This window comes from Parasteatoda tepidariorum, chromosome 8 (genome assembly GCF_982258835.1).
Source record: "Parasteatoda tepidariorum strain Cologne lab strain chromosome 8, Ptep-v5.0, whole genome shotgun sequence".
NCBI lineage: Eukaryota > Metazoa > Arthropoda > Arachnida > Araneae > Theridiidae > Parasteatoda > Parasteatoda tepidariorum.
In genome coordinates this window covers 4701614-4726219 of record NC_141762.1, presented here as the reverse complement: position 1 = coordinate 4726219, position 24606 = coordinate 4701614, and the positions used below count along the sequence as shown (strand labels likewise).

General features: G+C 31.8%; 1 protein-coding gene across 1 annotated transcript in view; it reads right to left on the bottom strand.

Annotated features, from left to right (window-relative positions):
* Positions 1-22904, bottom strand: part of LOC107449288 (dynein axonemal intermediate chain 1) — a 43928-nt gene extending 21024 nt beyond the window's left edge. Inside the window, exons 1-7 of the mRNA XM_043047091.3 lie at positions 22769-22904; positions 19409-19489; positions 18768-18855; positions 16467-16573; positions 15158-15256; positions 4958-5041; positions 2685-2754 (exon numbers count right to left, since the gene is read on the bottom strand). Coding sequence (XP_042903025.3) covers positions 2685-2754; positions 4958-5041; positions 15158-15256; positions 16467-16573; positions 18768-18855; positions 19409-19489; positions 22769-22831 — 592 coding nt within the window. The 5' untranslated portion in view covers positions 22832-22904. The remainder of the gene's footprint in view (positions 1-2684; positions 2755-4957; positions 5042-15157; positions 15257-16466; positions 16574-18767; positions 18856-19408; positions 19490-22768) is intronic.
* Between the last annotated feature and the right edge of the window lie 1702 nt (positions 22905-24606).

Here is a 24606-nt window from a genome sequence, read left to right as displayed (position 1 = left end):
GTTTTCGGTGTTTTCCTCTCCATGTAACGTAAATGCGGATCAGTTTCACCAAAAAGTCCTCTACGAAGACAAATTTCTCCCAGAACTTGATTCAGGAACTCCCTTGTCTTCTGGATTGAGTTCAAAGTTACAAGGTTACAGAGTTGAACATTAGTAGTCGTAAACCCAAAATTGGGTTTGCTGTTCAACGAGAGTTTTAAAATAAAATATTTACGGAAGAATCGTGGTGGCTCAGAGGATAGAGCCTTCGCTGGATAGCTTTTCTATAGAGCTCTACACAAATCAATAAAACGAATAGTTTAAAAATTGCAAGCGTTTATATATATATAAAATATATACCGTTTTTAACATTTTCTTTTGAAGAAACAATGCATAGGAAACGATACTTTACTTGTCCTTATAGCAATGCAAGATGCGTGAATAAGTGTAAGTACAAATTTGTACTTTTTTTTACAAATAATAATTAATTCCTGTTTTGTCTCGTTCAATTTAGCATGAATGTGAAATATAGCAACCTTACATGTTCCTGTAGCTCTTAAATAACAATGTAAAAAGAGTACATAAATTAAAATGAAGTACATTTTTTATATATCCTATCGTGCTTTACACATTATTTTTGATTTGTTATTCGCTTCATTGACTCGTGTATAATCTCATTTGATTCGGAGTAAAAGAAAAAATGAATATGAAACAATGCCTCATTTTAACAGATAAGAATAATCCCTCAAAAACTAAAAGATATATGAAAGATTCCTTTGCTTCAGAAGACATGAAGATGGTAATAAAAGTCCACATGTTTCGAGCTTTTGTTTTATTCATGTGAATGTCGTTAAAGACAAGTGTTCCTCACCACCTCTCAATGCGGGTGGAAATGCCTTTTGCCTTGATCTGTCTCTCTCTCTCTGCCACAGCAGCTTTTCTAGTTTTTTTTCTTCACATTTATTAATTTTTCACTTTTTGTAGATAACTTCATGTTTTCTGTTTCAAATCTCTTCTATTTTCTACATTCACGTCAGACGAGTCACGAGAATAATCGCCTATTTTCGAACGAACGTGTCGAGTACGCCTAAACGGGGCATTTATTTTTCGAAACGTGTCAACTTTTATTAATGGATTCCTATTTTTTGAAGGAAATGAAGTTTTCATATTATCAACGCCACACTTGTTCAGATATAAATGAGTGCAAGAATACAACGTTTTAAACTTCTAGTTCTATCGTCTCAGGATTGGTCTCAATTGATTCAGGGTGACAAAATGGTAAACGGATCATGGGTTAGAATCTCTTTGCCGTTGGGCCAATTGTGGGAGGTTTTCCTTTCCATGTAACGCAAATGTCGGTTAGTTACATCTGAAAGTCCTTCAGGAGGGCAAATGACTCCCGATACTTGATTCAGGAGTTCCCTTGTCTTCTGGATTGGGCTCAAAATGACAAGGCTTCGGAGTTGAACATTAGTTGTCGTAAATTGTTGATACTGTTTATTTTCTCTATAATGTTTGCTTGTATTTAGTTCATTTCTAAGTAACGCTGTTTTCTGGATTTAATATTACATATTCTACCAATTTGTTAAAACTCTAATTTGAAAATTTTGAATATGTTTGCTTATGTGATTGAACTGTTGCGTTCACTTCGAACTTTCGGAGTGTTTCCGGTTAAGTTACTTATTAATTAGTTGTCATAAACGCAAAAAATTGGGTCGGCTGTTCAACGACGGTTATAAAAAAAAAAAAAGAAAAAAAGTAGAGGAACTGTACAGAGAAATGTAAAGGAGTTTTAAAAATTAATTTTTATAAGAGGATAACAGAACCCTCCATAGAAAACATCTTGGATATAATTTTTTCCGTAGAAGAAGTCTAATTTTTCTGTACTATTCGGATCTAAAAGGGTGAAATCTTACTTTCAAAATTCCGACCACTTTCAGGCTAACTAGGATTCTTAAATTTTTACAGGAGCTTTGTATTGTAAAATAATACAAGTTTCGGTTTTTTTCTAAATTGCAGAATTTATCACCAAATAGTTCATCGAAAATTTCAACCATTTTCTTCTGACAAGCTAGAATGATCCAATTTCAACTCAATGTGCCTGACGCTAATAAAAACTACAAATATTTCCGAAATACTGAGAGCAAAATATGTCTCCCTTTCCCCGCAAATTAAAATTTCGTCCCAATTAGGACAAATAACAAGCAAAATAAAGAAAATAAAATATTAAAAACTACGATTTTCAAATTAATTATGAAAGAGATAATTAAGGGGGAAATAATGAATAAATTTACCAGGAAACTAAAACTTAATGCGTATCACCATCTTTCCCCTTTCGAAAATGATTCGCTTTTTTTCTATGCTTCAGCTTAGACAAAAATGATATTATTTTCTTCTTCCTATCTAGTAATCTTTCTATCTAGTACATATCTTTCTATTTAGTTCAAATACATATCTTATTATCCAGTAAAAATGGAAATTATTTCTTCTTCTTATCTAAACTTATCTTTCTATCTAGTACATACCTTTCTATTTTGTAAAAATGATAATTATTTTCCTCTTCCTACCTAGTACATGAAAAACGCAGTTTTTAAACTTTCATGTTGCTATTTAAGTTAAATTTCGAAATTTTTTTTTCTTGTTATATTCCCTCATTTATTTGAGCAGAAATGAAGTATGTGACACCAAATAAGAGAAGTAATTACCTAGATTAGAGCCTGACATATTTTGGTCCAGCATCCGCTCAAACAGCCTGAGACTGTAGCTATCCTGAAGCTGTGGATTGTATAATTATTCAATATTTCAAACAATTTAGTAATCACCAACTTTTAAAAGTACAGCAATGCAAGCTGATGCTACTGTATTTTAAGGCATGGTTACTATGGTTCAAAAAGCTTAAACGTTTTGAATGGTTGATTTTCCAATTTATTGCATTTTGATAAAGGGAATCATTTAAGTTAAACTGATAATTATTTTACACGAATGACGGCACTGAACTGTCATGGTAGATAACTGGGGTTCTATGAAGCCCACCCAACTTCAGATCAATGGGTTTGGGTAATAAAAAATAAAGAAGGCCAGTGCTCACACATAACCACCATTTTCTCAAAGTTGTGGATCCTACAATCTCTATGGATGGTAGACCGTGTGTTAAAATTCGTAAGACTTCCGGGTTACTATTTGCGACTGATTTTTATATCTAATCTTGAAATACCTCAAATTTTATTATACCTGTGTTATTTACTATAAATCACGTTTTTTTAAAATTCAACGAACAAACAACATAAGAATTTGGAAGACTCCGCAAGATGCAACCCAAAAAATAGCCAACGGTGATATTTTACACAAATTTATTCAAATAAGGGATAACACTTAAAAGATGGTAAACCTTACACTTTATTTATGTAGTGATATTAATTATCTTCAATTTGTTTTAGGCTCACAAGCAGTTAAAATTTATGAGTGACAGGAAAGTCTTTTGAATGATAAAATGACGCGAAAATTTAAGCACAAATCACAATAATAAAACTTCCTAGAATATTAAGCCTGTTCACTTATCGCCTCGTAAGCATAACATAAGCGGAGGGATACACCGGAAGTTTTCTAAATTTCTTCCGGTTTCAGAAAGCTTGTTAGTGTTAAAATTCAATCAACCATTCATAAACTTCCACAACGAGCTGTAGCGGAAAGGCTTTTTGCACGAAGTATCCTACACGCATCGTCCAAAATGCTTATTACTAAAATTACAAGTTAATATTTAAATGAAGAACGAAAAGGCTACCGAAATCACTATAGAGAAAGGTGGAATGAAAAATATTAAAACCAGTTATGATTTTCCGATGAAATAGAAATGTGTTTCTAATAATCGCTTTCCAAATGTCTCTCCGTTTCTTCCCACAGTCAACCAGGTTTTAATATTTCAGTGCTGTTTTTCCCCCGTCATTGGATTTTCATAGTGTCTTTTTTGTTTGTTGGTTAAATATTAACTTGCGACCTTTAACGTGTTTCTTTTTTGGCTTCATGCCTGATAAAGTTTGCTAAAAAATGTATAAAAGGTGGTGGTTGAGGAACACACTAAAAAGACCACCTGAGCCATGGTGGCTCAACGGACAGAGCGCTCGCCTTCCAATGAGGTGACCCGGGTTCGGCTTGCACTGCCTACAGTGCTGACGTAAAATATTACTCAGTGGTAGACGAATCATGAGTTAGAGTATCCTTGCCGTCAGACTAACCGTTGGAGATTTTCGTGATTTTTCACTCCATGTAACGCAAATGCGGGTGAGTTCCCTCAAAAAGTCCTCCTCGCAAATTTTTTCCAATACTTGATTCCGGAGTTAATTGTCTTCTAGATTGGATTTAAAATGACGAGGCTACGGAATTGAACATTAGTAGTCGCGAACCCAAAACATTGGGTCTGCTGTTCAACGACGGTTATTAAAAAAGACGACCTGGTGAACTTCAAATGGCTGTGAAGAGAGGGAAAGGAAACATTTATTACCCATTAACCCTTATCAGCTATTTTCCCAATTTTATTATAAATTTGGGTCATTTTGAACCGTGCAGGAGTTATAAAGGTTAAGCCAACAAGACAGACAGGAAAAAATAAAAAAGCTGATTAGATTAGATTGAATACATAGTTCATGATCGTAAAAGCCGCGATTAGTTATGCTACTTCAACTGTACAAGAATAAAATATGCGTAAAATTATAAACTGAGTCTGATGAGAAAAGTAGAAAAGATTACTGGTAATCGGGTTTAGTTAATTGGAGATCTAATTTATTCACAAAAAACACCAAGTAAATCTATTTAAAATACCGTTATCACTATGTTAAAAAAACATCAACAATTTCCCGCCATCGAAATCTATTAATCGTTTGCTTACGGATGGTATAAGAGGTGAACCAAAATGGCGGACATCATCATACTAAGCTCCGTTAGCAAAGGGTTATAAAGAACGTGCAATTGAATAAATACTTACAGTAATATTCCTTCTTCCCGCACCCTTGAAAAGTGCAATGATGTCTCCTCTCCAAATGACCGTCTCTTCTTTCTTATTTTTCTCCTAAAAAATTTAAAATCAATGTTTTTATTTTTTAGTTCAATTTTTATGTTCAAATTCGTCGGTTTTTCTCATGAAACGCTTATGGCGTTGTGAATTCATCTAGTTCTTGACGTATTTTAGAGGCATCACTTATGCCATTTATAAAAATGACAATGGTGGTGCATGGTGGGTACTTGCACTTCAAGAAGAAGATACACAACACATGTGACCTATGACGTCAGTGCCAGCTGATCGTTTCTAAGCAAAAAGGTGCATTAAAGTTGAGCTGAGTTTCTCCACATAAGTTAGAATGTTAATTAACGTGAAGTTAATTAAATGTAGAGCCAAATTTGTTGAAATATAATTCTTTTTCGTCTATGTCTTTTACTTAGAGTTATTATTTGCATTTCATTGTTACCGTGATATATTTTTGCTTTGTGTATCTGGCAACATCGATTAGTTCGTTTATGTTCTACATGGCTTCATGCCTGTCTTTGTGTTAAGTAAAACATATATTGGCGATCGAAATGGGCTGCAGAACTCTCTACCTATGGCAACACTTCGCATTCTTTCCCAGGGACGTAGGTAAAGGGGGTGTTCAGGGTGTTCAAACACCCCCCATTGTACAAAGCAGTTTTTCTTTTTTTTTATACTATAGATAATTTTTCCTTAATTTTAGAAAATTTGTAAATATTTTATTTACTGAAAAAAAATGGAGAATTCCCAGGACATTTTATTTTGAGATTTTTATCAGTCACTGCTGCCTCTTTTCTACCCATTCATCAAGAGAGCAATAAACGCAGTGATTAAATAAGATAGCATCCCTTTCCTCACTGATTTACCACCCACAAAGTTTCTCCCCTCAGAAAAATAGCCAGCCCAGCTCATATTACTCTAAGAGAAAATGTTCTTCCTTTCTTCCAATGGGTTCTATCTTATCTCATCTACTTTTTAAAATATCGGCTATACACAGATCCTGTTTACGGTCATAAAATGCATGCTTCACACTATAAGAATTCTCTTGGATTTCTAGGACTGCATATATATGTTAACTTTTTCAGGACATAAAACTTCCTTGGCAATTTTTTCGGTCATTCTGTCCGGGAACTTTGTCTTAGACACTCATCCTAAAAGCTCTTAGTTTTAAATTTTTCCTTTTGTTTAATGTAGCATTTTATTTAAAATTTCTTTTTTTTTCTTTCGGATTAATTTTTATTTGTTAATCTCGTATATCTTTATTGTGTAATTCTGTTCCTGTAAATAAAATGGGGTATTTTATTTGCTATAAAAAGAGCTTGAATCGAAAATATTGGAGGTAAGCAAATATTTGTATTAAATCAATCTTTCCGAATATAGGTAACATTTAAACTGTACAACAAATAGATTTATTTAGTAAAGTTGAATATTCATGCTCAGTTTTATTTCCCATTTTTGGTTTTATTTTACGATTATGAAATTAGACTTAAAATTTTTTGAAATTTTAAACTGAAAATTGAAACAACTTTATTATAATTCAGTCAGAATTGAAATATTTATATTACATTTAATTTTAAAATAAAACACGAAAATTTCATGAATGAATAGCTGAGAGTAGTTAATCGTTCAAACTATCTTAGTATAAATGTGTAAGTGTAACTTAAAGTTTAACTATTTTTTAGAAAATTGAAAATACTTTCTATTACTAACTTTCCCTTCTTGGGATCTTATTGCAAGGGAAGTTACTTATGATATTGACACATTTTTAACGATAATACTTCATTGCATAATCATAAGCAGGGCTTAATCCAGGATTTCCATCCTAGTACCTATTTTTGTGAGAAAAAAAAATTTTTTGTGAAAATTTAGTATTGCTAAAAAAAAAAAAAAAAAAAAATAAACTACATTTGTATACGAAAAGTGCAATACTATAAAAAACATTCACATATTGCGCAAGGAATTGCTTATAAGACAGCTTGCAGATTAATTCTATTTATTAATTCAATGTAAATTATACAGCCAGCTAGTATAGAAATTATGGAATTTACTATACAGATTAATATTAAGGTTAAAAATTAGATTTATATAAAGTTTAAAAATTTTTGTTAGCTTACTTACTCATAAAATTTATTGAACTTATTATGATTAAGAAATTTTTATTTTGATATTGTGCTAACTTTTACTTTTGAATTAATAGTTGAAAAATAATAGAAATACAGAATACATAGATAAAATTATAATAACCGCTCGGACAACTATTCAGCACTTTAATTCCTTCGAACTTTTTGTTTTATTTTTTTTTCAAAGTTTGTAGAAATACTGATTTCTTTATTTTATTTTGTGAAGGTACCGATTTTTTTTTTTTTTTACATTTTGTGAAGGTACCTAAAATTGACCTGGATTAAGCCCTGATAAGATTAAACTTTAAATTATCATAAAAATTACTGGAATTGTTAATTAAAAGAATAATTCAGTACTTTCTAAGAATAATTTGAATCAGCTCAAATGTTTTTTTTTTTTGTCTACTTAATTTTATATATATTTATAGCAAAGTCGAGACCCCTTTTTCGTTAGCTATTATATGCATAGACCTTGTGAAGAAGTCTTTAAAAAAAATATACGCCAACTGAAATTTGGTAAATAATGAATATTTTATCCTAACGCAACAGATTAACAGGAAACCTTTACATCCACTTATTAAATAATATCAGTTTAAATTACAAAATATGAGAATAGTATCGAGGAGTTTCTAATCTGTAATAAAAAAAAATATTTACCAATAATAAATTTTTCGTAATAATAAAATTTTCATAATAATAAATTTTTCGTAATAATAAATTCAACGTAATTCTTAAATTTTCCGTCTAATTAAGATTGTGACAACATGTTCTGAACTAAATAAAAATTATGCATTTAATGTTTATTTTTAGTGATTATACATGCAGTAATATATATGAGTGATTCTTTTTAAACATGATAATTCGGACCGAAAAATTTCTTCAAATTTAAAGTCTTCAAAATAGTCTAAAATCTTTTTTTGTGTACTTCTTTAGTTACACTTATTAATATCTTACAGAGAGCAATGTAGAAAAAATAAATAAAATAGAAATTCATCAAATTTTGAATGCCAGGAAAATGAGATATTAGCTTAGAAGATTAAAAAACAGTCATTTTAAGTTAATAGTAAGTAACTCAACTTAAGCCTTTATGTTAGATGGACCAAAAATTGCTTAAATTAGTTCTTTTTATTTACTGTAGAAAGAATAAAAAAATATTTTGTTGCTGATATGTACAGAATAAAATTGCGTATAATAATCAATCATTAAATAAATAACTTTGATTACATCCAACATATTACAATCATACATAAACTTGGTATTAGGTTAATATTTGCTTTCCCTCCTTACAGTATTAGCAGTTTAAAAAAAAATCTTCTGGTAACACTTCAATGTCCTGGAATTCATAAGCCAGGAAAATGACACCCAGGAAAATGACAAATTCGCCATTTTATAACATATAACTTTACTTTAATATTTTGGCCTAAGACGTTTATATTCTGCAGAAAATAATAGGATTTCTTAAAATAACTCAGATAAATCTACGTAGTTTATGTTATTAATGATTTCAAGAAGCGAGGAAAATGACAACGCAAAACCCTACTCACCTTGAAAAATTGTTTGAAAAAGATTTTGAACCAGAAAATTGGTTCTTTATTCATGCAATAAGACATGTTCATATAGGAAGGCATCTAATCAATCTATTAACATAAGATATTGATTGCTGGCTCTATCTATTTTGGTTATAAATAACTAAACAAAAGTAGCCAGAAAAGTGACAGATTTTCTTGGGACAAACAAATTATTAATGCAAAAAATTAATTTAAACGAAGTTTTTGTAAATAATACCCTCTGCGTATATTCTAGAAATGGTTGAGATAAAAAAAAATTTGATATTGAAAAATTTATGTGAAGTTTTGAAGTTAGCTATTATTGGAAACATTGTTTGTGACATGCCAGAAACATGAAATTAAAGTGAAACATGAAATTAAGTGAAGTAACATGAATTAAGTTCAATTAAATTTTGTAACTATAAAAAACAGCCAATGCTAGTGCAAAGTCAGCTAATGTTAGCAAAAATGCTAACAGCAATGCTATTTTTTTTTTAAATGTTCTTCTAGTATTATAGTATTAGATCTTGGAGAAAGGGACAGTGAATTGTCATATTTTGGGAGAATCACCCATATATATATACAGGGCCGGATTTAAGCTTGGTGGGGCCCTAAGCTACTGAAAATGATGGGGCCCTTATGAGTTCAATTCCATTTCTATACACCTAAAGTAAACTGTCATTATTTTTTATTGTTGAGTATTAACATTATATTATTAAAAAATTTGATAATATCACTTTATTGTTAAATATATTAATTGTGACGAGACTATTATGTAGAACTTTTCTCTTATTGCACATATTTTTTGAACGAGGGAAAAAAGTTACATAAGAAGCACATTTTAAGCACAGAGTAAAAATTTGGCGTGCTGAGCCACTATATATTTAACAGAGTTTTTTTTTTAGTTTCATTTTGAATATATTTTATTTGCAATTTTTAATAATTTTTTCTCAAATTTTTTTCTCAATTGTTTTTTTTTTTTTTTTTTTTTTACGTTGCAAAATCTATAAGACTTAGAAACATGAAATTTTGAAAGTGCGTAGAAAATATGCAGAGAGTTAGAAAGAAAACAAGAAAATACATTTTGATTATTAGTTTTATTTTTTTTTATAACCGCCGTTGAACAACCGATCCAATTTCGAGTTACGACTACTAATATTCAACACCGTGGCCTTGTAATTTTGAAACCAATCCAGAAGGCAAGGGAACTGACAGATTAATACCCAGGGGTATTTCTTTGTTATGAGAACTTGAAGGAATTTGTGACCCCGACAGATTTAACATGCACCAGTCACCATTTTATACATGGGTATTCTTTTGCCGGCTGGATTCAAACTCCCATTCTCACTAACACGAGTCCAACGCCCTATCAACCAGGCTATCCCGGCCAAATTTATTAGTTTATTTTATAACAGTCATTGCACAGCCAACTAAATTTCGAGTTTACGACTACTAATATTCAACTCCGTTGCCTTGTAATTTTGAACCCAATCCAGAAGACATAGGAACTGCTGGATTAGTACCCAGAGGTATTTATTTGTTGTGAGAGCTTGGAGGACTTTGTGACCTCGACAGATTTAACATGCACCAGTCACCGTTTTATACATGGGTATTCCTCTGCCGGCTGGATTCAAACTCCCATTCTCACGAACATGAGTCCAACGCCCTATCAACCAGGCTATCCCGGCAACATTTATTAGTTTATTTTATAACCGTCGTTGAACAGTCGACCCAATTTCGAGTTCACGACTACTAATATTCAGCTCCGTAGCCTTGTCATTTTGAACCCAAGTCAGCAGTCCCTGGAGCTGGGGAGGGCCGTTATATTAATACTGTTTGTAAAAATAAAAAGACCGTTTCGTAAGCTGATATTATTTAATTGATGTTTATATTGAAAATATTTCATTATTTTTGCTTTCTTTTTAATTATTTTAAGTACATTTGTTAAATTTTTGTGCAAGAAAAAAAATTTCATTATTTATGTAAATTTTTGGTTTATATTTTTAAGGATTTATTAAAGGGTCTATTAAATATCAGAGAGACTAAATGTCATACGAGTTTAAAGTATCAGCTCTGCTCTTGATGTTGTATAGTGGTGTTGTATAGTGGCTGATGTTGTATAGTGGCTGTTGTATAGTGGCCAAAACGAGTATTCAACATATCAATGGAACACACTAAAGCTTTATATCAATTAGCAATTAGTTTTAGATAATTACAATTGATGAATAATTATCTTATTATAGAATGAAATGTTTTAAAAGACAAATATCTGTTAATTTTTAACATTTAATCAACGAAAAAACAACCAATATTGAAATCTAACGAATTTATTATTTTTAATTACTGATAAAGTTTGTGACAGAAAAAAAAATTAAAGCCTGATAGATTTCAGAATTTTAGAAACACCTTCTAGTTATACTATTACAATCAAATAGGTTTTGATGTCTTTCATCCCGGTGTCATTAGTGATTCAGCATATTTCGATATCATTTTTGTTTCGTTCTTACTTATTAATTTGTTTGCAACAGTTAATTTGTGTACCTCTTTTACTTCATTTTGGAGGAGTTTAAAAATATAATATTGAGGATTTTAACTTTTTTGTATGCCTCTTTTATTACGTCATCATCGCACCCACACGCAACTGTCTACTCTAAATAATGCTATATAGAATGAGATAGTAAAACAAACGTGTGTAGTTATTTAAATTCTTATTCAAAAGTATTAGTTAATTTTTTTCTGAGCTAACAATTTCTGTCCTTTTTTAGATATTTTAAAGTGCTATTTAAAACTGCTGCATATTACATGAAAGCATTAAATATATCATTTGTACAATTTTGAAGTAAAATAAAAGGGAATTCTGATCTTTGAAACAGATATTAAATAGTCTGATGATCGAATGATGGGGCAAAAAAAAAACTTTTTTACTTTTTAACTAAAAAATTGTTTATTTATAAATAATTTATTAATACTCAAATTGCTTGAAAGATGATATGTTCCCTACTAGTGACAACGAAGGTTTTTGTTTTATTCAGTCATTTATTTATATTTATTTTGTTCGACAATGTAAAAAAGAAAAAAAAATACATTTTGGGCTTCTGAGGGCCCCAGCTCCGAATAAAACTTTAAAAAAAGCAGGGAAAAAGTAGGATCTGGGGGCCCTTGTTATCTCGGGGCCCCAAGCTACAGCTTATTTAGCTTATACGTAAATCCGGCCCTGTATATATATATATATATATATATATATATATATATATATATATGTATATATAGATATATAGATAGATAGATAGATAGATAGATATCATAACCCTGCTTAACTCCAATACATATATATATGTTGTGTGTGAGTATAAAACATTTAAACACATAATGCATTATACTGATTAAGTAACGAAAACTTTTTTTAAAGTCAACAAATTAAAAAGAATTAATTGTTTCTCTGATATTTAAATTTAATTTAGTGTGATAAGTAATTCTTTAAATGTTGAAATGCCCGCGGCCACCCTATCAAAATCCAAATTTGATATCCCGTGACCTTACGAAACACGGATTTTTTCATTCAATATTTATTTACGAAATATTTTGAGACTTTGTATCTAATTTTTTCTTTCTTACGCTGTATATCGTTTGTATTTATTTCTAATTTTTTGTTACATTATTAAAGTTTTACACCTTCTATTTAATAATGTAGTTTAACAAAATCTGATATCATAGAATAAAATGACAGTTTTTTTAAAGGTTTATTTAACACCATTATTATTAGCCTTTTGGAATGATTTTACGCATTGTCATTTTCCTGCGTTTTCTAAATAATAAATATAAACTATATTATTCAATCTGAGCTGTTTAATAAAGTCTTGTGATTAATAACACAAAGACTAACTAAAAATGAAATGGAACATGGAAGTAAAAGCTATAAAATTATAAATTGTAATTCTTCTGGCACTTAAATGCCAAAGAATAATTGCTAAATGCTGGTTAACTATTGTACATTGCTTTCTATATATTAGAGGTACTTTAATAAACGAGTGCTTATTTTTTTTTAAATATATTATTCCAATCCAAAAGGTTAGAAATTAAAAAAATAATTTCCTAGGTGTCGTATTTTCTGAAAATTATCCATATATTCTACTTCGTAAAGAATTCATTTTTTATGTATTATTTTGGCTGCTTAAACGCATTATAATTTGCGATGAACAGATGAATTTTTATTGATATTTTATACTTGAATTTTTGACAATAACGGTGGTTTGTCCTAATCGAAGGGAAGCGATTAACGAAGTTTATGGCTTGTCTTTATTTTGATCTTCATTTAGATCACAGGTTTTGATTTTTAACTTTTAAATGAAGCTTATACTGAAAACTTCTGTATTAGATCAATTTATCAAAATCAAAAAGAGTTTACTTGTATGTATGTAACTGGTTTAATTAAATTACATCTAGATAAAAAATTCCTCAATCACAAAACACCCCCCATGAAAAAACTATACCTACGTGCTTGTTCTTTCCCCATTAACGTGTGGAGAATCATAGAGGAAGGAAGTACGTTAGTTTCTCTCTTGATTTTCATATAGATTAAAATCTTTTTAAGTTGGAAAACTATATGGAACGGAAAACTACATTAAACATAGAAACATAGTTCTAAAGAAAAGCATCACGGAACTTTCAAAAAATATTTTTATTAAATAAAAAGGAAAAATATTAAGAAAAGGGAAAATATCGTAGTACATTTCTGTACAAGTGAAAAGAGGAGGAGAGGGAAAGGGAGAAGGGCCAAAGGCATGAAACCGGTCTCTCCCCAGATGGCGTATTCGAGCGTTGCGATCGCCAGTAGTGAAAGAATTGAAATCTTTGTGAAATAATATAGAATGAGTCATTGAAGAGAATTGATGATTGGCGGGCTTGACTTACTCGAAATAGAAGGGAAATAACAGTTGCGCAAATAACAGGATGATTGCAAATATGCAAATAATTAATGCAGACTATACTTTAAGTCAGGGCTCGAAAAAACTCAGAAATTTTACCCGTCCCCGAGGACGGCTTGTTCAACAATGTACCCGTCCTCCTTTGAAACTAATCCGTCGCTTCTAAATAAATAAAAATATAATTTTCTCTTATTTATTACAAACATTTATATAAATTGCACAATGAATTACTAGTTACTTGGACTACAAATACTAGGATTACATTATACAGTAATAAAAGAAATACTACGTTACTAATAGTAAAACCTAGCATTTCTATTATGAAATAATTTATTTCTTTGATGAAATAATTTAAATAACAAAGGTTAAGTTATCTGTCAATTATCATGTCAATTTATCCGATGGTACTGCGTTTTTTAAATGAATCAAATATGACGTTTGCCAGTTCCACAATAAAGCCAATGATTTACCGAGGTTTCTGCACAGAAATCTGAAAGAGGTTTTCCATTTAGGTAGATGTTCATAAATGCGTTTAACGCTTCTTGTCTAAGACCAGTAAGTAATGTGTTTTTTTGTAAGTTCATTGCTGAAAAGCCCCTTTCAACCGCTGCAGTACTCCCAGACAGAGAAAACATCAATTCCACCATGCGCAGTATGTTGCTGTATTTCGAGATTAGAGGGTCATTTTAGAAGTGAGGCGCTAGACTCTTGTAAGATAACAAAAATTGAAAATGTATCACGGACATTAACGGGAAAATGGATTCGAGTAATTTGTTGTCCGCGGGGAATTTTTGACCGCCGAGGACGGGAGGTTTTTCGAGCCCTGCTTTAAGTTACGACATCAGACACTAAAATGTACTTTATAGTTGATAGTTCCTGTGAAATCGAATTTTAAAAAAGTCAGATATTTGAAATTCGATATCTCACGAACAACTCGACCGATTTCACACCTATTATTCCGAGCATCAGGCGTAGATCTTATTAACGCTCTACCACAGAGGCATTCTCATTGCTTACGTTGACGGGGCCGCGAAGGAATTGCACCCATCAGATTCGAAAGTTGTTTTGAGTTTGAACTTGGTTTCTTCATTTAACTAACATAAAAAGTAGTTGTCAGGAATCGCTACAAACTACTTTTATTTTTGCATCACACTACTCAATAAACTACTTTTTTTACAAAGTAGCGTACTACACCGAAAACCACGGAAAAAAGTAACGACTACAATAGTTTCGCTACTTATAACCCCGTTACTTAAAACCAAAGGTCTGAGGTAACACCAGAGATTAGATGGCTATGGCCCGCAGAAGGAAGGACTGGTCTTGTCTTCTGGAGAACGCCAGGGTCCATCCAGGACTGTTGAGCTATTGATGATGATTGAATCGAATAATAATTTTTAAAAAATTATTAATAATCCTAAAAAGTTATATTCTATGCAGAACTATGTCAGGATAAATGAGTGCAAAATATTTTTCATTTGCTTAAAGATAGTTGACGTCTCAGGATAAGGAAGGATATTTACCTGAAAAAAGATATAAGTTGTGAAATAGGTGTATTTTTAAAGATAGTACCTCACATTCTTTGTAAGCTGTTGCTATTTGTACACGTGATGCAGTATCTCCGAATTTCATCGATGGTGAAAGAGATGGATCAATCCCATCCTTCTGATCCTAGGAAAATCTCTTTTTAAAAAATATTCCGCACACCGAGGTTGCTTCTCATTCATCATCGTTTTTTTTAAATTTATTTAAAAGTCGATATTTTCCAAAAAAACATAGAAAATTTTGTTAAAAAAAATATACAATCATTTTAGTTTTATAAATTTGCTAATCGCGGTGGTGGGAAAAACTTCATTATTTTTGTAGTTTGCTACAACTACAACTATTTTGTTACAAATATAGTTAACTACAACCACAATTACTTTTTTTTTTAAACTGAGTGACTACAAACTACTTAGTAATCACTATTTTAAGGATACGAAATTCGTTGGAGAACTTAATTTACATCTATGTTCAAAATTATTCTGAATGAAAAATATAGGATTAAATTAAAAATAAAGGAATAATTAAGATATATTTATTTATATTTACATGAGCCAGCTTGTTATTTCAAAACATTTTTTTCGAATTTGTTCAGTTAACTTTCTATGTCTTTCGCGACAGCGAGTATTTAATTGAAGAAATGCGAAATCATCAAATACTTACAATTTTTATGAATGCTTTTATATTTCCTCCAAGAAATCAAGTACAACATCGAAAATACGTTCTCTCCTTTTGAAATAACATAAATGTTTCACGAGTGTACATTCGAATGTGAACCCAAGTGATTCATTATCTATTTATTCATTAATGGTCGGCTTAAATATTAGTTATACGTGATTTTAAATACTTGATTCCTGTGAACGCTCAGCCACAGAGGGTCATTGCATTCATTGACGGAAAGTTCGTGCCCATCAAATTCGAAAAATTAATTGTCATGTTCCTTTACTAAATTAACATTAAAAATAGTTGCCAGGAATCGCTACTGTTTATTTTTTGGATCACGACACTACCTTTTTAAAAAAAGTAGCAGACTACAAACTACAAAAAAAAGCAGCGACTACAGAATTTCTACTACTGATAGTGCGCTACTTCCGACCACTGGTTAATCGTAACGAAATGGACGATTACCCGAATTTGAAAAATAATCATGCAGGCTTTCAGCACCGCCTTCCTCAGTAGTGGGTCGATAGATTTTGACAGCGTTTTTGTTTTTTCATCGTTTAAATATTAGTATGCTATCTCTTATGTGCATAGGACTTTATATATTTTTTACTTCATTTTAGCATTAGTATATTTAGAACGGAACGTATTAGCACTTAAGGAATAAGTTAGAACTTACAGTGAAATGTTTTGCTTCTGTTTGTGTTGCAATAGTGCGAAAGTTGATATTATTTCTTACGACTTTCTCCTCCTTCTTGTCAAGATCTTCATACACAACACCATACACTATTAGAATACACACATAAAAAGTATACGAGTACTTTAGTTTCCTTGTAAGACTCTTTGTAAGTAAGCGTCTTAAAGTCACGTGATATCTCCCCTCTTCACTCTTTTCTTCTCTTCGCTGCGGTCTCTGCTAATTTTTTTCCCCACTCCAGTACATTACAACTTCTAATTGAAAAGTACTGCAGTGGGAGAAAACTAAGATTTTCCGATACCATGGTAACGTGATAACGGAGAGGGCAAAAGTGCGGAGAATGGAGAAATCCGCGTAACCTCGAGATGATAATTCTATTTTCAAAAAGTATATTAACATTTAGAATAAAGGTCACTGTTCCATTGAATCCCATATTTAATTCTTAATTTTATTTTATTTACAAAGCCAAAAACTTATAAAAATAAACGTATAAATAAAACCCTAGTAGTACGGTCACAAGGTGGTCAATAATTTTGTGAACGAAATTATTTACAGACATGTAAAGAATGAAATAATTTAATGGAGAAAACATAATACATGCGAAGGGTGGTCATTAATCACTGCCCATAGTATACATTTTTGAAATTTTTGTTTAAAAATAAGTCAGAAAAATCGCAAATAATATTTATGTAAGGAAATAAAAAACTCGTTATCAAACTTTTACTACTCACTACTGTAGATGGCTGAATTAAAATCATCAAAACCAGTTTGATTAACAGAAGAAGCTTAGAGATATTTCTAATAGCCCTCTTTCACCGCATATCCGTTTTCTTCAGCCATCAAACAGTGATTCTGTAGTTTTTTCCTCATTAACAGTTCGTCAAGTTTAGTTAATTTTCTTTCTCTTTTCATTGTTCAATTATTTCATTTTCGACAAGGATTCTAAAACTCGATCTTAAAGGTGTTAATCAAAGAGTCCTTTGTTCAAACAGGATTTTTGTAATTAAATCAAATTTATACGGAGTACCGCAATCTAAACATAGAAAGGATATTAAATTTCACTAAAAATGATTTTTTCCGAAAAACGGCAATTGTGATATTGATGAATATAAAAATGAAACAATGAAGTGCATACTTATAAATTGGAAAGGAAAACGTGTAAGAAAAAGACAGTGAATAAAACATGAATTGTTAAAATTTATTAACTTAAAATAATAATATTAAGTAATTATTTTTATGGCTGTTGATTTAAGGACAAACTAGAGTTTACATATTTTAGCAATCATCTTAACATTTTCAGTTTATTTGGACCAAAATTGTAGGAACAGCGCCACTTTTTCCCCGTATTACGTAGTTTTTGAATTAAGTTTTTATTTATGGGAATCTTTTTTTCGTCTAACTATAAAAATAGCACCTTTTTTTTATTTTATCGAAATTTGTACTAGTTCGACTGGTAGATGGCGCACCTCAAAGTAGGCTTGATTTAGTTGCAACCATCTTGTATACTATTACAAAATAGGATGTTCCGATATCCTGAACCGTTTTGGGCGAATGATTGAACTTACGTATACAAAATATAACTTAAAGTCTAAACTTTTTCCCAGAAATCCCCTTTTTATTTTATCTTATAACCGTCATTAAACATCCGACCTAATTTCTTGGGTATACAAATACTAATGCTCAACTTATACCCGTCGTTTAACAACCGTCACCCAGGAGACAAGGGAACTCCTGCATCAAGTAATGGGAGAAATTTACCTTCGTGGAGGACTTTTTAATGGAACTAACCCGCATTTGCATTATATGGAGAGGAAAACCACGAAAAACTCCCGGTTAGGCTGACGGCATGGGTTCTCTAACCCATGATCCGTCTACCATTGAGGATATTTTATAACGACATTGTGGTTGTTGAGAGCCAGGTGCGGAATTCGAATCCCAGACATTGCAGGGATAGAACCCGGGTACCTCGTTGGGATGCGAGAGCTCTATCCCCTGAGCCACCACGGCTTCCTAAAGGCATATTGAAAAGTTGTCTTTCTTGGTCCGTAAACAACCGAACTGTTTTTTTCTTTTTTTTTGCCTTTTTAGATACTTAAACTGCCACATTATTTAACGAAATTTTTAAATTAATCTCTGAAACCTAAGCCGTAGTTTCAAAACGTGTGGCATTTTCTGAAATAAAAAAAAACTTTTTAATGTATTTTAGGTCACACAAATGGACCATTCATTCATGTAAGAGACTAACTGTACAACACAATTTTATAATGGGATGAAAATGCTTACGTCCTTTAAGTTTGCGCTTGATGGAACCTATTGCTTTATAAAACAGAACAGCCTTCTTGAAGTCATTGACTGGTTTGAAAGTCTGAGTCTGAAAATGAACATTTGTTTAAAAATCTATTACTGTACTATAACTATTTCTATTGGTAACTAAAATAGGCGTCTCTAAAGTTTGCGTCATTTCTTCCTTCCTCACACTTTTTCCCTCTCCAGTTTTGGCAAATCTTACTTCGCCCAGTCTAACTGAAATGCACTGATATAGGGAAAAAAGCAAGAATTCATGGCCATGTTAGCATAACATTGGGATACCAATTTTATTTACAAATACGCTATAAGATTACGTGACTCAATGTATTACAAGTTAAGCTCTTAACTTTTCAAGCTTATCTATTTATAGTTTTGCGAAGTTATAAAACTACAACTATTCTCCGTTGCAAGTTAAGAAAATACCATTGCGGTATAGGATTTAAGTAATCATCCTTGATTATACAAGTACTAATATACTAAGCAATATTACTTAAGTAATATACTATAAGTCTCAAGGTTCTGCGTAGAAAGACAAAATGTAATGTTAAGTTGTACGTACCCCCAGGTGGCAGTCATTACGATTTTTTACTATAGAGAGATTGCTTAAAAAAAATTACCTTGTACTCGTATTCTGCGCATTTTGCGGACATGTAAGGATTCCGGGTTGTTAAAAATGTATCAATTTCTTCTTCAAGATCCTGAAAAAAATATCTTTTATTTTGCTTGAAATAATATGCGTGTTTAAATATAATTAATTGTGTGACAAAAAACGTATTAATATTTATTATGTGATCCCGCCAAAAATTTGAAATTCCGGACAAATAAGAATTCCACGTGTATAACTACAACATTTCCATTCATTTGCTTGCGTTCGAGTGTGTGAATCTAGCAATTATAATTTATGGACACTTTCCCACTAGCTAGAGTGCTTAAATCTGTGCTAATGCTCAGTGTCTGAGAACAATACAAGTTTCAATTGTTCTGGATCCTACAAGCAACTTTTTTCATGAATTGCAATTTCAAACGCTCTTCGATTATTAAGAATAATGAATCTATGTGCCTGATAACAATACAAATTTCATTTGTGTTCTGATCGCTACTACCAAAACTGTTCAATTGATCTAGTCAATCAAAATGCAGACTTTCTGACTAGCTAGCTTGCTCGAATTCCAACTGCAGTACTGTGCCTGACGGCAATGCAAATTACAATTGTTTCCGACTTGATGCCAATGGAATTCCATCTCCGTTCAATCGCAAACTGAAATTTCGACCACCTTTCTGATATAAACAAAAAACAGACACAAAACTAAAAAGAAAGAAATTATAGAATAAAATAAAAATTTTAAATCTCAGATTCTAGATTAAAATAGAGAAAATGTTTTTATTTTCATCACATCTAAAATGAAAACATGGAGCGCATCATTTTAGTAATTAACTTTAATCACCAACGAAAATCCCTCCTCTTTTTTTTTCTTTTTTGGCCTGACGAAAGTAGAATTGCCCATTTTAATCTTATTTAGCCCATTTTAAACTTAATTTCAATTTTTTTTTTATTTTATTCAAAATCCTTTCATATCCAGAGAAATTTCATTTAGCTTAGTTTCTTCGCAAGTTTTTCACGATTTTAAGACGAATTAAAATATAACTTGAAGATAACAAAATGGAGATTTATTCAATTCTAATTATAAAAAACGGATGCGTCTAACTTGTCTCTTCAAATTGAATCTAAGAATTCAGACGCGGTTTCAATCACTGGCAAACAAAAGTAAACCAATGCTTTCAAAGCAAATAGAAAAGTTAAGAATTTCTATACGTTTTCCTTACTAATAATCCATTGTTGCAGGTTGTAATTTCTATTTGTTTTATTGCCGTCTGCTTGTTACATCCGCATGTAGCAATTTCTATGTGTTCCACTGTCGTACATTTGTTTCATTGTCAAAAGTTGTAATTTCTATTTGTTCCTTTGTCGCTTATTTATTCCATAACGTATCGTATGATGCAATTTTTAATTTGTTCCACTGTCGTACGTTTTTGTGACATTGTCACACGTTGTAATTTCTGTTTCTTCCAGTGGCGTTTGTTTATTACATTGTCGCTTGCTGTAATTTCTATTTTTTCCGTTTTCATATGTTTATTCGATTGTCACGTATCGCAATTTCTATTTATTCCACTGTCGTATGTTTGTTACATTGCTGCATGTTGAATTTCCTATTTATTCCGCTGTGGCGTATTATTCTATTGCGTTTGTTGTAATTTCTACTTGTTCCACTGTTGTGTGTTTGCTCTAAAGTCATTTGTTGAAATTTATATTTATTCTTTGGTCGCATGCTTATTCCATTACGTAGGTTGTAATTTCTATTTGGTCCGATGGCGCACGATGGTTCCATTGTCACATGTTGTAATTTATATATATTCTTTTCTCGCATGTTTATTCCATTACTCAGGGCCGTCTTAATAGCATGTAGGGGAACAGAAATGTTTTGAGTCTCTATAACATGTCATATTATTTAAAATCGAACTCAAAACTCCACATAGATGAAATAAAGCATTTTTAAGATATGCAATAATTTTAACAAACTTAAACACATTTTTATTACCCCAAAAACCTCAATGAACATTAAATGAAACATTTTTGAACTATGCATAATTTTTTAAAAAAAAATGAGATTCTAATCAGTTGCAATCCTTAAATATTTTTTAAAACTATGGAAGCTAATTAAAATAATTAAATTAAAAAAATAACAAAAAAAAAAAATCCAATGGTATGAAATATTTTGTCAAATTAGCAGTTATTTAAACCTCTCTCAATGCACATCAGCCATAACCAGTTTAAAAGTTGCTGTACCATAGTGCTGTGTCAATATAAACTCTTTATTGAATTAATTTTAAATACTAAACAGAGTGGGTGGTGGAAGGACGTTCGACATGCTATTAAGAGATATCTCATGATTTTTATGACCTAAGTGTATAGATCATTTTTGCATTAAAAATATTTTTATTTTTTATAGTTTCGGTCACCAAAATGTCATTTATCATATACATCAGTTTTCATTTTTAAATTTTTTTGCATTTTCCATGAACATTGGCGAGCAAAAAATTAAGTTTGTGTAGTACCATCAGTAATAAAATATTTTGTCCTGACCGATTAGACTAGATTTCGAGGTGTCACTTGGAGGATCGCCAAACTCATTCATCACCAGAATTCATTTACGGCAACTCTCACATAAATTAAAGCAAGTCAATGTTTCCAAATTAGGTACCATGCATTTCTTTTTTAACATTATTTCTTTGTTTTAATTTAATATAAAATGCATTTCATTCGGATTGTAATTTTTTTTGTTTTTAGTAGGTAGGTAGGCGACGGTCCAGGAAACATCCCTGAAGACGATCCGAAGACATGCGACCGCAATTTTGGTCCTCTGCAGAGGGGATGGCTCCCCTGTTTTGGTAGCCCGATGATCCACGCGCAAAGTTGAGCACTTTACGGTGGAACAGTTTAACGAGGACCTAACCGCGCTTCCTCTGTCCCTACATAGACTGACCAAAGTGGTCACCCATCCGTTTACTGACCGCAGTCAGTGATGTTTGACTTCGGTGTTCTACTGGGAACCATGTCTTTACGGTCAGTCTACTGCGGGACCTTTGTTTAGGAGATATTTCATTTGACAAGACATAGTAAGTAAATACAAGTACTGCCAAAAAGAAATTTCTAATTTTTTTACAATGGGCATTTTGAAATATATTTTTCTTTTAAACTATCAATCAAATCTAATTTAAAATATATAAACCTAAATATCGATACGATCATAATTAAACGTTAGTGGTAAATTATCATTGACGAAGAGTCCTCCTACTGCTGTTATTATCTTGAAAGAAACATAGAAACAAACAATTTGTAATGGATTACCCTATCGATTCTCATTCATTTTTCGCCTACCTGAAAATAATAAAAACAAAAATCAGCGTAAAATTCCAACCTTTGGTTTCTTCGTGATTTTTTCCTTCTTTATTCTCCTAGATGGTTGCTTTTTAGGTGGCATGGTTTTAGAAAAAAGCTTACGTATATATTCAGTTTTCAAAGTTAAAAATTATTTATCTAAATTTGTGTCAAGCTCTTTTTTTTTAAAGCAATAGCATTGCCACTTCCAGTTATAAAATTATCGCTTTATGCTGATGTCCTCCGCGTCTATGTACTGTAACAAAGACTGAATAGTCCAGACAACGCGTTTCATGTTCTCCATGGTTGTTTATAACTTCCGGTAGAAGATTCATCTTAAAGATCAGGTAATTGTATATCAATATCTATGATAAATTTCTTAAAGTTCTTCTTTTTCATATCTTCATCTGATATGTTAAAACATGAACACACTTTTTCGCAAAAACGCGACACAAAAATAAAATTTCGAGGAACTGAGAATTTCCGAGGGCATACAAATAGACTCAGAAAGTAAAAGAAAAAGAAATAGTCACGTCAATGCTACGACGTCAGAAGATGACCTAAAGACTTCCGATAGGGTTCGTTTGTTTTCTAAGGTTAGATGGTGAATAACTGTTTCGTTTTCAATGAAAATATTAGTCTCAAAACTATTTATGCAGGAAAAAAACTAACTGTTCAGATTTTTCAGAGTACCTAACCTAAAAGGTTATCTGCTCTTTCATCGAGAAGAAGATGTGAGTAAGGGTTGGTAGGTGATATAGCGGGAGCTAATTTTCGTTGGAAATCCCCTTGTGTAGGGATTGGAGGAGGCTGAGTACTTCTTCATTTTTCGGGAGCTCCTGAAGTTCCTTGATTATGGAAACAAGTCTGTGGGCAGAGGATGCTGGGGTGTTCTTTTTCCTCGGCTCTTTCCACTGGAGCGGGCCTCGTACCCAGAGAAGTTAGAAGTATGAGCTTTTTTGTAGTTGCAGGAGAGTCTTTGCTTTTCTTGCACTGGTAGGAGTAGTGCCCTTCGGCACACTTCATGCACTTGGGTTGGGCAGTACAAGAACTCTGTGAATGTCCGTAGGCTTGGCAGCGAAAACACTGTTAGGCTCTTTAACGAAAAAGAGTCATGTTTGCTCAAACGTTTGGAAGAAAATTTCAGTCCTTATCCACCTCTACCACCTATTCGGTGTGGTGGGTAGAGGCTATACTTATTACTACAATATAGGTTTTGATTCCAGTTCTTCTAAAGGGATTGGGTGTCTGATCGAACTGTTCTTTCTATGATCATGTCTTGGTGGTTCGTAATCCACTCGAACGAAACGTCTCCAGTGTTTCCAGAGCTGGAAAATTCCCCATATAATTGGAGAGCATGGTGGGGAGGCCGGGTAATTACCATCTGCCCTCTGATTTAAATTGCAGTAGTCTAGGGTGCGCATCATTGAGTATAAAGATCACAGTGTTACAAACACTAATCTTTTGAGGCAGTATTTTTTTTGAGGGGGGGGGATAAAAATATCATTATACTGTTATAAATAGATGAAATAATGCTACATAATGTAATCTTAGGGTTTTTATTTAAAAAAAAATTATATCTCTAGAAAGCAATATTAGTTCGCGTGTACAATGCGCAAAATAAATAAACGAGCCACCCGTGAATAACTTTTGATTTAATGATCGGATCTTCACGTTCAAGGACTCAATCTTAATAGCTCGAAAAGGGGACTTCAAATATGGTAATTAATAAATGCAGACCAATATTTTACATTACGAAATCAGACACAAAAGTGTACTTTCTCTCATAAACATGCTTTTTCCCCCATCTGATTTCTGACAACCAAAATATGGAAGATACCCTCAATCTGGGAAATAGGGTCCCTATAGTTTGGTCAG